This window comes from Neomonachus schauinslandi, chromosome 7 (assembly GCF_002201575.2).
Source record: "Neomonachus schauinslandi chromosome 7, ASM220157v2, whole genome shotgun sequence".
Lineage (NCBI taxonomy): Eukaryota > Metazoa > Chordata > Mammalia > Carnivora > Phocidae > Neomonachus > Neomonachus schauinslandi.
The window spans coordinates 33138655-33152423 of record NC_058409.1 but is presented as its reverse complement, the minus strand read 5'-3'; the positions used below and the strand labels follow the sequence as shown (position 1 = coordinate 33152423).

General features: G+C 41.3%; 1 protein-coding gene and 1 pseudogene across 2 annotated transcripts in view; one reads left to right on the top strand and one right to left on the bottom strand.

Annotated features, from left to right (window-relative positions):
* ARHGAP26 (Rho GTPase activating protein 26) overlaps nt 1–13769 on the bottom strand; it is a 419879-nt gene that overhangs the window by 252734 nt on the left and 153376 nt on the right. For both annotated transcript variants that reach the window (XM_021702216.2, XM_021702215.1), the window contains exon 11: nt 4119–4197. In XM_021702216.2, coding sequence (XP_021557891.1) covers nt 4119–4197 — 79 coding nt within the window. The remainder of the gene's footprint in view (nt 1–4118; nt 4198–13769) is intronic.
* Nucleotides 2621–2898, top strand: LOC110591308 (annotated as a pseudogene).

Sequence of the window (13769 nt, the reverse complement as noted above, 5' to 3'; positions counted from 1 at the left end):
CCCATGACTAAAATCTGGCTTCTACCTGTTTTTGTAAATAAAGTTTTACTGAAATATAGCAAGGGGTGCCTGGGTGGCTCAGCCATTAAGCGTCTGCCTTCGGCTCAAGTCATGATCCCTGGGTCCTAGGATCGAGCCCCACATCAGGTTCCCTGCTCAGCAGAAACCCTGCTTCTCCCTCTCCCACTCCTCCTACTCATGTTCCCTCTCTCGCTGTGTCTCTTTCTGTCAAATAAATAAAATCTTTAAAAAGAAAGAAATACAGCCATACCCATTCATTTACACATTGTCTATGGCTGCTTTTGAGCTACAACAGCAAAGTTGAGTAGCTGCAATAGTGACCATAATGCTCCTAAAGCCTAAAATAATTACTATCTGGCCTATTAACAGAGTAAGTTTCCTGACTCTGTTCTTGATAATATAATGTAAGCCTGGAACAGTCTGAAAGCCTATCACCACTATCTGGAAAGAACCTACTAGAAATGACACCAACACAAAAGAAACCAACGCCAATATTATAGAAGTTTCTGGATTCAGATGGGCCAGAACTATTATACCCTAACTTTTTTTTTTAAGTTCCATAAGCCAATAAATTCAGCTTTTTCTCAGGCCAGGCCAAGTATAATTGAGGCTTCCTTCATTTGAATTCAAATTCGCAACATAGATAAAAACTATAATGCTCATTTCAGAACCACAGCTCTAATTTCTTCCTCCATCATATATCCATGAATACTATAAAGATATTCAAAATTTCTTTTCAACTAGAAAGTCACTGAGCACTAAAAACTGTAATTTATATAACAATTAGCTAAAACAGTGTAAAATCAACTAATCAACCCCAAAATCAAACAGGCCTCATTTAGACTGTTTTTCCAACCAACCATCCTAAAGTGTTATTAAACGATAAAAGAACAAAAAGGATGCAAACCAGTTACCCGCCTCCAAAAAAAAAAAAAAAAGATGCAACACCGAATAATCATTCACAGAACAATTGAGCTCTAAGTACAAAAACAAAAGTTAGGTGCTGCCATTATAATCTCCCTGATACAAGGCTAATACTCCAAGACCAGTTAGGGAAACAGGTTTCTGCTTCCCTTACCAAAGCGAAAACTTCTAAGGGGATAGATTTAACTAATTAGGGAGAGTGTGATTAAAACTGGAGCTGCTAATTGTTTACTGGGTATGTATTTCCAAGAATGTTCCCTAGAGGCTCTACGCAATAGGAGGCAAAATTAAGCCTAATATTCCTGCCATTTGTGCAGTTATCAACTGTCTGTTTCTCTCTCTTCAGGAAACTTAAAAGTACACAGAGATGTGGTTCTCAATGCAAGCTATATGTTCCTGTGAGGAAATAATTTTATATTATGTTTAGAAACAGAATTACTTTGTGTTTAAACTTGTTTTAATGTGTACATTCTGGAGCAAGGAGATGTTTCTTTCAACAGTATGCTTTCCATCTGAAGAAGCCAGATGTTAATCTGCAGGAAAACTCAAGTGGTTAGTAAGACCAATTACATACAGACAGAGAACAAATATCAAATGGTAGGGAGAGGGAGGAAGGGGAGGTTTAAAATGGAGTTGGTGAAGCAGTTGTAGAACTGCAGCTTACGGGGGGTGGGGAGACCCCAAAACAGTGGGGTTTTTATCCATTCCAAGAATAGTATGCCCTGACAAGATTTTTTCTTCCTGAGTACTTCCTCCCCTAGAATTGAAGAATCCTTCCAGAAACTCAGATAAAGTATTATAAAAAGGAAATGAGTGAGAATTCCTGAAGGCAACTTCACATTTCATCTCTATCAATGATAAAAACCAAACATGTCTAGGGCTTCACATGGGTTCAAATTCTACCTCTGCCACTGTGATGGAAACTGTCAACCACCCTACAGTCTTCTTTCTCTTCTTCTTCCTGGAAGTGACAAAATACCCAGTACTGGCTGAGCCCATGGCTGCCTATGTTCGACCTAGACTTCCCGTCCTCCTCCGTAGACAGATGTGGCCACTGTAAGTATGTTAGGGCCAATGGAAATGATGTGTGCACCCTCTGGGTCCTGGATACTTTCATCTCCATTATGTGGTTGAAAAACAGCAATGACTAGTAGAGCAATCTGGAAAGTCATGGGTTGAGTATGGCAGAATGACCCTGCAAAGCACCGACTGCTCACTTCCAGGCTTGGAGAAATCAACTTCTATGTTATTTAAGCTACTACACTTTGGAGTCTCCTTGTTATGGCAACCTAACCCGCACCCTACCACTATAGTCACTTACTGTCTGTGCTACTCAGCCAAGTTATTGAACCTAAGTCTCACTTTCCTCAACTGTAAAATGGTAGTATTTTGTGATGTCTTAAGATTATACTTATTTAATAAGGCAGTAAGAAGAATAAATGGGTTAAGACATGTAATATGCCAAATCTGTGACTTACAAACACAAAAGTGCTCAATTAAGGGTAGGTGATGGTAGCAAAGATAAAGGACAACTTAGGAAGTGGCTTTCAAAGGCTTCTGACAGCAAGCAGCTATTGTGCCCACAAAACCCTAATGGCAGAAATGTCTACCTGCTATATATATAGCAGATAGTGCCTTCTCTTCCAGCCTCTTTGGTCTTGGCTGCAGAAACCAGATGACAAAGGGGACGTCATCATTTGAAAAGCGCCATGTTAAGATGCACACGTTGTGTCCCCGCTGTGGCTCTAAGGCCTACCACCTTCAGAAGTTGACCTGTGACAAATGTGGCTATCCTGCCAAGTGGAAGAGAAAGTATAACGGAGTGCCAAGGCTAAAAGATGAAATACCACTGGGACCGGTCAAACAGGCACCTGCAGATTCAGGCCTGGACTCTGTAAAGAAACACCACCTCAACCCAAGAAGGGAGCTGTGGCAGCATCCAGTTCATCTTAAGGATTTCAACAATTAGTCACACAATAAATGTCCTGGTTAAAAAAAAAAAGAATAGAAATGTGTATCTGCTTTGAGAGTGTCTATCAGTAACAATGTACTCAGAGAAAACAAGAGGTATCTTACATGTAGTGCAGAAGAATTAAGACTGAATAATGTTCAATTCGAATTTAGCTGTTCCAAACTCTTTAAGTGGTTCTTTAAATCTTGCTCTATGTTATTAAACGCTATCCAAACACTAGTTATTTGTTTCTGCTCAGTTGAAGGAATGGAGTTTCATGTTTATATACAAAATAGCTAAGTAGAAAGATACATTCATCAATATAGATCACCTAACCTGGGTAGGCTGAGAAAGAAACATACAAATGAACCGGAATCATCTATACTGGATACCCACCTCGATGCAAAGAGTTCTGTACTCAATGAAGGCTATGGCCTGATGGCCTTGCACACATTCTCCCCTCTGGATTGTGCCTTTGCAAGTGATAACTACTGGCCCTCTGACACTGTGGATTCTTTTTATCTTTTGTTTGTGGGACATGAGTAGAATGTACTCCTAGGATTTCTATAACCCTGATATCTGTTGAACACTGCAGTTGAGATCTTTGGCACCAGGGCCCTGATGTGAGTTTTACATGTCACAAGACGCAGAAAAACCATGAGACTACATCAACCAGCAAAGGCCAGCATTTCGAAAATGGGAGCACAGACCACACTACCAAGGCTTAAATCCTTCCATCTACACTGATAATGCCACTGTGTATAATGGGATGTGGGCTACTGTGGCAAGGGGAGGCTGAACCAGAAAGTGATGAAAAAAAAAAAAAACACAACATAATCTGTATACACTTTTATAATCATTTATCCTACTCAAATAGGTTTGAGATAACGCTTTGCATCTTACTCCATGGACACATCAATATTCAGTAAGCCAGACTCTGCCTCCTCTAAGAGACCTAAGGACACTACAGTTGCCTTGGCCAAGGGGAGTATCACATAGCCTGAAAGGCCTGAAGGACTGAGAGGCCAAAGCTCAGGGACTGCAGCCACACAGAAGCAATATCACTATTGAAGAAAGTTAGTTCAAGAGTAAAAGATGCCCTCTGATACATTGGTCTTGAGAAACCAAGGCTTTAGATCAAGAACAAAAATCACTGCACTTGGGAAGCAACAAACAACTCACAGTCTATATTTCTGTTCTACTTCCCTGAATTGTTACTTACAGGCTCCCGGCCATCCATGGCTTCCATCCAGAGCCTCCGGTCCTCTTCCGACAACGCCTGCATGGTGATAACCCCTGGCCTGTGGAGAAAGGAGGACACAGACATGAACTCAGTGCCACAGGTAGAGAGATCTTGACGAATGTGAAACTTCAAGAAACACCCATACAACAGAGTGAGGGGTTGCTGGGATTCACAACACGAAGTCAGGCACACATACAGCTTTTCAGAGCTGCCTTCAAGTCTCAGAAAGTGAAGTCATCTCCTGAATGCCCCTCAATAAACCCATCTCCCTCAGGGAGCTAGGAAAAAACACAGCAGACGTGAACAGGGTACGGCCAGGCCCATATGTGTTTATTACCATACTGTTAAGGGACACAAATGATTAAAGTGATTCCTTTAGACCCTGTTTGTTTCTTGAGGCCTTATTCACTCCTATTCTCCAAAATGCCTAACAGAGAATTTTACTCACAGTAGGATTGCAATTCATACATATTGAAGTGAACAGAATTACTGGACTCAAGATTAAAAAGAGGTGAAACAACCAAGCTGGTGGGACCCTGGTCTCCTAACCTCTAAGCTAAGGCTTCTAAACTCCTTTTGACATGCAGATATTTTATGAAGGTAACGGGCTTTGTAATTATATTAAATGTATGTCATTTTTTAAGTGAATACTTGTCATGTCAGGTAATAAGTTCTTTACATGCATTACCTCTTTTCACCCTCTCATTGAAATCTGCTTGCTCTTTCTAACTGAACACAAACCCTCCAGAAAGCTTGAACACGATACCAAATGGTATTTGTTCAGTTCCCCTTACAGATGGCATTCTACAAATAGAGACTTGAGCCATGAAAATGTCCTTGGGAGATGGGGCTAAAAGCCCTCTGTGCTCACTAAAGCAGGAGTTCTTAGGGTCCACAGATGGGTCCAAGAGAGCCTATAAACCACACTTCCATCTCCAAATGTATATATACTTTTCTGTATTAACAGTTCAACCTCACTCATTATCAAAAAAGACTGCAACCCTCAAAAAGTTAAGAACTACTGATTTAAATCCTCATCTTTAAAGTTTGAGAAAGCCTAAAAGGAATTAAGAGGTCCATCGAGCAAGAATGAAGTCCTATCGCCATCTGAGTCTGTGGTACCATTAATGATCCCAGAACAGTATGGTAATGAAACACATATGGGCCTGGCCATACCCTGTTCAGCAAGAGTCTATTCATTCTGACCCATATATAATCACTGGTCCTGACTTATTTCCACAGTTCCATTGAATATGCTAGATCTATTCATGTTGAACGTATTTTAAATATTACATCTGCTTCTTTTCATTGATTATCCCTCAATATCCTTTAAGGAAAAACATTTCCAAAGACGTAAGCATGTAAGTACAAGGGGTTTGGGGACTCGAGGGGCACTGGGGTGTGGTGTAAGTGTGTATGCACGTGTTGTGTGTATGTACGGGTGGAGGTGGACAATAGTGGTGGTAGCTGGGTATGCGGGTGGATGAGTGAAGGTGTTGAGTCTGAGGACATTAATTCCCCAGAGGCAGTCCTTCCTGTGAAGGCCATCCTGAGCAGTGGCACCCTAACACAGAGAGGACTCAGAAAATACGGTAAGCCTTTTCTCCACAGCCCCTGCCAGGGCCCTCCCTCCTCTTCTCAGAAATTCTCATTCTCAGATCCAAATGCCCATTTCCCACCATGAGCCCATTCAGTGCACCAGACCCACTGTCTGCAGACTACTGGCAGTCATGGCTCTACAGAGCTGATCCTTGGCTTGCAGGCATGGCAGACTGATTCTACTCTTCAACCTCAAGCACAATGATTTAATGGCTTAGAGAAAAAAGTCTATGAACCTGCAGTCCCACTGCACAACTCTCAAGTCCCTGGACCTGAATCTCTGAGTGTTGCTCAGTGTTGTGCCTGGACCACCAGCTTCAGAATCAGGCATTCCCTTAAAATGGAGATTCTCAACCTGAAACCACCTTACTAAATCTGAATTTCTGGGCTGGGCCTGGGAACTTGGATTTTAACCAACTCCCCAGGTGATCCTGATGCACAGTTAGGTCTGAGACCCACTGCCCTGGGCTGCCCACAGGCCCCCACCCTTTCCTTCCTGTCCCCCCACACTAAAGAGCAAAGACACTCTCCGGTATACACTAGGGTCAAGCAGCCAACAAGTCTCCAGTTCATTTCCTGCTAGGTGCTCACCAGCAAACAGTGAGACCAAAATAGTTGCCTAGCATACCAAGATTTTAGGGACCCTGCAGATGTCACATCAACTTCATGGCACACAGTGTGAGATTTCCACCCAGAGCCACAAAGAGGAAGTTCAGACAAACTCAGAGGCCACTTGGCCTTAGTAACCAGGAAAGTCAACAGGATTTGTTTTCATTTCAAGAAGAAATATCAGAATGTAAGTTCTTTTCCACATGTGGTTTTGTTCCCCTTTTTTTGTAGGAGGGGGTAGTACAGAACTGAATAAAGTGGATTTAATATGCTTAGTTCTAATCCTGCCACCCCTCCCCACCAAGTTCAGGTAATTTTCTCTCAGTCTCATGTACGTATATCTGGATCACAGTACTATCCTTTCCAGGCATCTAGAAAACACTCCTTCGGCTCCAAGTTTCTGTTCCTTCATTACAATTTAAACCGTAATTACATAAATCTCTTATGTGTGAATTTCCAAGAACCAAGGTGAAAGAGTCAACTTTATTTTGGAATCAAGCAGTAAGTTTCTTTCCATATTCCCCCTCCCTATGTCCCTACTAGCCACCATTCCTCAAAACAAAATAAAGCAAGCAAAACTCCCTATGACCCTGTACTTTCCATGTCAGTCCCTATAAGACAGCATACTTTTCTAGGTGCATCAGCTTAGTTCATGTTTTAAATGCATCTAGCTTTTCATAACAAAAATGGAGAGGAGGAAAGAGAAACAGAACTCTCCAGAGGGGGGTGTGCAATGAAAAAGGGAAAATACAAAACAATGAAAGAGAACTGGAGTAAATGAGCTCTCTCCAGCTCTACAAAGAATCATGATACTATCAAACATCATAATGGAATAAAAACTATAATAATAATAACCTAGGAGGGTATGTCAGATACTGTGCTAAGCACTATATATAAATTAATTCATTTAATCCTGACAACTACATCATGAGGTAGGTATACTCTCATTATCCCATTGGGCAGATAAAAAAAAAAACAAGGCTCAACTAGGTTAAGTACCTTGTCCACAGTCACAGAGCCAGGATCTCAACCCAGCAGTCTATTGCTTCATCCTTGCAAACAAGACCACAGCAAATGTGAAGGTGCCCTAGTCCACAGAGAGCAGATATTGAACACCCAAGTTCTCTGCCATCAAAAAGGACCAGGCCCTCCTCTAAGTACCACAGAGAGTTCCTGCATGGTATCAAATAAGATCAAACAATAAAGGGCTCTGTAAAGCCTAAAGTGTTTCATAAATATGATCACAACCAGAACACCATTCAAACAGCCAATCCAAAAAAGAATATGATGATGTCCAGTGTGACTATGGCTCACTTTCTACAGTAGTGGTTCTCCACATTTTTTCTGCCTCAAAATACTCAAGACATGGAAAGGTGATGAGTTTTTTAAAAAAACACAAAAAACACTAATCATGGGGGCGCCTGAGTGGCTCAGTCTGTTAAGCATCTGCCTTCAGCTCAGGGTCCTGAGATCAGGCTCCCTGCTCAGTGGAGAGTCTGCTTCCCCATCTCCCACTGCCCCTCCCCCCACCCATGCTCTCTCTCAGACAAATAAGTAAAATCTTTAAAAAAATAAAATTTGAAAGAAAGCAGTAATCATAAAGAAAAAATATGAGGAAATTAGGCTTCACCAAAATGAATAATTTTCATTCATAAAAAGGTACCATTAAAAGAGTGAAAAGGCAAACTACAGAGAAAGAGAAGATGTTGTAGTTTATATCTCCAGTGAGACTCTTAACGAGAATATGTAAAGAATGCCAACAAATAAGAAAAAAATGAACCTAATTAATAAAATGGATAAAAGACATGAATAGGTGCTTCATGAAGGACACACAAATGGCCAACAAACATAAGAAACAGGGCCCAACATGATGTCTCTTCAAGGAAATGCAAATGAAACCACAATGAAATAGAACAAACACCCATTAAATGGACAGCATTCCGAAGACCACTAATACCAAGTACTGGCAAGAATGCGGAGCTAGTGGAACTCTCATACACTGCTAGAAACAGAACTGATAACACCATTTTGACGTTATCTACTAAAACTAAACATATACCTCACCTGCTGCATGACCTAGCAATTCTACCTCTATGCATACATCCAAGAGAAATGAGTGCAGATGTCCATCAAAAGACACATTCAAGAATGCTGTTTTATTCTTAACGGCCAAGCTTTACAACAAAAAACTCAAATGTCCACCTACGAGAATAAATTATTTATATTTGAAATAATGAAAGAAAGAATCCAGACACAAACTACTAACAGTATGAGTCCACTGATACCATGTTCAAACACTAGTCCAAGTCATCTATGGTGACAGAATTCAGAACAGTGATTTCATCTTGGGGAACAGGTATGGTGATGACTGGAAGGAAACCTCCTCAGGTAACAGCAATGTTCTATAACCTAATCTGGGTGATTATAGGTACAGGGGTTGGGGGGTAGTCATAAAGATACAGACTTAAGATTTGTGCATCTTACTGTGATTACACCTCAATAAAAAAAAAAAAAAAAAAAAAGCCTTTTAAATACCGAAGAGAGAGGCCTTGTCATCAGTAACTTAGGCTCACTAGTTATCCTGACGCTGGTGCTTCGTAGCCGTGTAAGGGCCTAGTGGACAAGTAACTGAACTACTCTATACTCTTCATTACGATGCAGATTTAAACAGTACCTACTTCAAGGAGTCACTGTGAAGGTTAAATGAGATATTTATAAAGAGTTTCAAAGTGTCAGACACACTGTAAATGCTCCAAAAATTAGTCGTTATCACTGGGGCAAATGGAGGGGGTTGGTGGAGGGAAAAAGATGGCAAGTGTGCAGGAGGATCAAAATTATGGAGGAAGAAGGGCAGGTGTATATAGTTTACAAAGGAAAAGAAACTAGCCACAGGTGCTTCTGGTGCACATGACCCCACCCCCGACACACTCACACACAGCACTGAAAATCACACCTCTACCACAGAGGGAGCCAGGCCAGGGGCTGCACTGACACACAGGCGCTGACATCATGGCCATTTCCCTTTTCCTCCTGAGTAAAGCATCAAAGTGGCCTACTTCCCCCTTTTGGAATTAATGTCGGATAACTGATGACAAACAAGGGGTCTTTAGCAAATTCCAGATGATTTGCCAAGGAGCCCACTAGTTGGGAGAAGTAACAAAGGACGTGCAATCCTTTCTAGAGCTCAATCCTAAGATACAACGTAAGATACGGCACCTCATTTTGACTCTGAATAAATCCTTGGTTAGTGCTGTTATCTTTATCAGCTTTAGAACCGTGAACAAGTATCTGCAATTTTCTCTAAGCTGACACTCCACCTCTCACACGATAGGGGAGGAGATGCAGTAAATTACTCATCTGTCACAGGGTAAACCGCACCCCAGTACCATATCCCCTTCAACTCTGGCCTCCAGAAAGAGCCCATGGAAAACAGTGCACCCTTTATGCCACATCCAGGAGTGGGGACCACCAATGTCAGCTCACAGCCTCCTCAGCAGCAGAGAGCAAGCAGAATCACAACCAGCCCTGACTCCAGGGCCACTCCACAGCTTTCCTGCTCTAATCTTATTCCTGAATCTGAGTCAACAATAGTGATCTCAGTGGCTTGGCAACTCCACCACTTCCCACTGCACAAGGAAATGCTGTTGCTGACTCCACCCCACTGAAACAAACACTCACAATCTAACAGTACCATTCTTTCTAAATCAACCCCAAAGATCCAAAGATCTGGGGGTTACTCATTCATAAGACTCTAAGTCTTCTGTTGGCAAGAGTTCATCGTCCAGCTTCCAACTGCACAACAGCATATGTAAGAGTCAAGTTATGCTTATATAGGAAGACAGGATGGTGCAGGCTTGGAGAACAGGCTGCCATCCACAGCGGAAAAGAGCCGCACAAGTGCGGGGGACAGGAACTGGTCCTTTGCTTCTAAAATGCTACTGGGAAAACAGGTTCCCAACCATTACTAGGGTTCAAAGTTCAGGACATCTTCATTTACACAAAGATATGGCCAAACTCATGCCAAATAATCTTAGAGAACGACATTGCTTTCTTGTCTATGAGATTACAGACTCAAACGTCTAAAGAGAACAGCAAGTAAGCAAAATGAGTGAAACTGAATAAAAAGATTATTTATTGCCCCAAGGAAAATAGGTGCAGTGTCATTTTCCTTATAACATGCAGCCCTTTATTTTTTCTTTTGCACATTTACTTTTAGATAGTCATAGGAACAAAAGAGGACTTCCCCTCTATGGGAAAAATAACGGTGCAAGGGCAAGGCAAAGCGGTGGCGGTCACCTGTCATCAAAGTGAAACAACAGGGCATGGTGGGGACTGCAGCAAAGTGGAGAGTATATGGCCCACCTAAAGGAGGCACCCACTCCTCAGCTCTGTAAACAGCTGGCACAGGGGGAGGGGGGATTTACAGATTTTTCCAACTTCAGCATGTTGGTTCAAACACTACTTCAGCCAAACCAAACATGTCTGTGGACCGCCAGTTTGCAACTTCTAGTGTCTGTGTCTGTCTCTGCCTGAGCTCCACCCCAAGTTATGGTGGCATATTAGAAAGTCATCTGATGCATTAGAACCAACAGCGATGCATATTTGTATTCTTGATTCACCTCACAGCCAAATTCAGCAGAGCATCTCCAGCTCTTCAAAAAAGGAGGAACATGGGCTACTTCCCCTTTTTTCCCAATACTCAGGAGCCAGTGTCATCACTGGAGGGCAACATCAATCTACGCAGAGATAAAAAGTTATGAGTATGCACAACTCTACAGCACCGAGACAATGATCCACTGAAGGTCCTTGTGCATTACACATCCTTCCGCATGAAAAGGATTTGAGTAGGCTATAGGTAAGAGACAGAGAAACTGAAGAGAAACCAGAAGTTGCAAACTAGTGGCCCATTAACTGTGACTAATATTTACTGAGTATTTACAATGTGCCAAGCTGTGCTAAGGACTTTACTTGCCTTATCGTTTATTCTTCAAAATAACCTTATAAAGTAGGTATTATCATTATACCTCTTTAAAAAACTTGCAAAATGTCATACCACTAGTAAGTAGCAAAGTGTCAACTTGAACCCAGTCTGCTGACTCTGAAGCAAAGCCCATATATAAGCACAATACTGTACTGCCCCCATGTGCATGCAGTATATGGGCCCTGGGATCCATGGTGACCAGCTCCTTAAGGCTTAAGGGGAGGGAAGGAGAAAGAGGAAGCATAGCTTGTGCGCACTCGCTCTCTCTCTCTCTCTCTCTCTCTCACACACACACACACACACACACTCCTTAACAAGTTTTCAGAAGCAGGGTTCTCATCAATTAAGAAAGGATCTGATCCTAATAATGAAAAAATTATAACATATTACAGCCTACAGCATTAACCTCTTGAGAGGAAAGGTCCTAAAATAATGAGCACCATAGCAGTAATGATACTCTCGAGTAAATATTGCCAATCATATCAAATAATTTCCCACATTTTTATTTTAAAGGAAAGTGCTGTCGTAAAACACCAGGAAGCCCAAATAAAGAAATCTTTGGCACATGAAGCTGCATTATCCTTAAAGAAACATATACTGAGTGCCTACTATGGGCCAGCCATGATGCTAGGTACCGGGAACACAGGAGTGAGCAAATTTTAACACAGCAGCAGCCGGAGACAGCATTAGTAATTGCCAAAATGAGCAAAACTCAGGGAGAACATAAATACTTGTTACTACCATTGATAACAAACTGGAAAAATTGTCTAATTCAAGAAATGTATTAGTTCATGTATCAATTTTTTATTTTTACTAGTCTAGCTCATAGTGAATAGAAATGTAAGTAAGTGGAGTTTACTGATGGACTCGTTTCCTCTCTTAAGATTTTATTTAACAGCAACACTTTGGTTTAGATTTTTTAAAAAGCTCATTTAATACTTAGAAGTTGGCTACTAAACTGGCATTCGCCATTAGCAAAACAAATTTCAGTATGCAGACCAAGGAGTACAAATAAGGTCGCCCCAGGCTCCCTCCGTAAAATCCATGAGCCACCACGTACCATTCTTAACTTAAACCAGAGTCAAAGAGTAAACACTCTCTCAGTTAATTTACAAAAAAGAAGAAGAGGAAGAAGACCACTCGATGACAAGTTCAAACTGCATGAATATTTAAGATTCCAAGAACTTTTCAACTGGCTTATTTTACAGAGAGCCAAGAAGCAACCCAGAAAGCACAATACTTCCCCCTGCCCCCGGTTTACCCCTACCCAAGTATGGAAGTTAGAGCAGAACACCCTCTGAGGAAGGAAAAGCCATTTCCTGTCTGAAATGTCAGTGATACTGAGACCAGCACTGTAATCCAACCACCAGGAAGGCAAAATCAAATATTATTTCAAACCAGGGGTGAGAAGGGGAGGGGTGGAGAGGGGAAGTCTGAAACCAGGAAAAAGAGATTCATCTGTTGCAAAAGATAAAGGCACCCTGCCCCAAGAGGGAAAGGCTGGTCTGCCTGGTGCTCAGCACACATCAGACAGCCAAAATCACACATCTGTTTTCTTCACCATCTGAAATAAGCCGTCCCTGAAGCAAAGAGCCTGACACTTTTCATTTAGAAAGCAAGGTAAAATGTAATGTTTAAACAGAGGCTTGATTAACTGAGCATGCTTGCTTTTACAGAGAAGCGGGTATGAAATGATCCATCACAAAAGGGTGAGAGGAAGGAATTTCTAGACAAAGAATTAATCATTTAGAATACCTTTTCTTTAAAGAGTAATTCACCATCATTTCTTGTCTAGCGCACAAACACAACCCCCCACACACACACTGACTCCTAATTGTTGACGTATAAAGGACAGCTGATTTTCAACTAGACCTTCTTAATAGTTACTAATAAATATACAAAACTGCCATCTAGAGGTTGAGCACTGCAGCAAGTCTGTTATATAATGTGATCCTTTTTGGAAAACACATACCATCCTACACTCACACAACCTCACCAACACATACAAACAAATGCATACACACATGACACATACCAAATCAGAAGCAACAGTATTATTTTAACTGGGTACAGTTCCCTTTTGAGACGATAAATCATAAAGAAAGGCATAAAACTTTTTATCTTATATAGGAAATACATACAAATAGTGTGTTACCACATACATAATTTGAAAACGGAACCTTCCCCTAGCAGCCCTTTTGCACATATACATTTAATGCACCTGTATTCACTCTTAGTTTACAGAGGACTTGAAAAATCATTACACTATAGGAAAAGGAACAACATCAAAAAGGAAAAAAACAGGTTCAAAGAAACATCCACCAAAGCAAAGGTTCAACATAAGAACAATGAATTCCCAGGTACTGGGGTAGAGACAAAAAATTCAAAAGCACAACTTTCTCCAACACAGGACTGCATCAGGAAGGAGTATTATCATATTC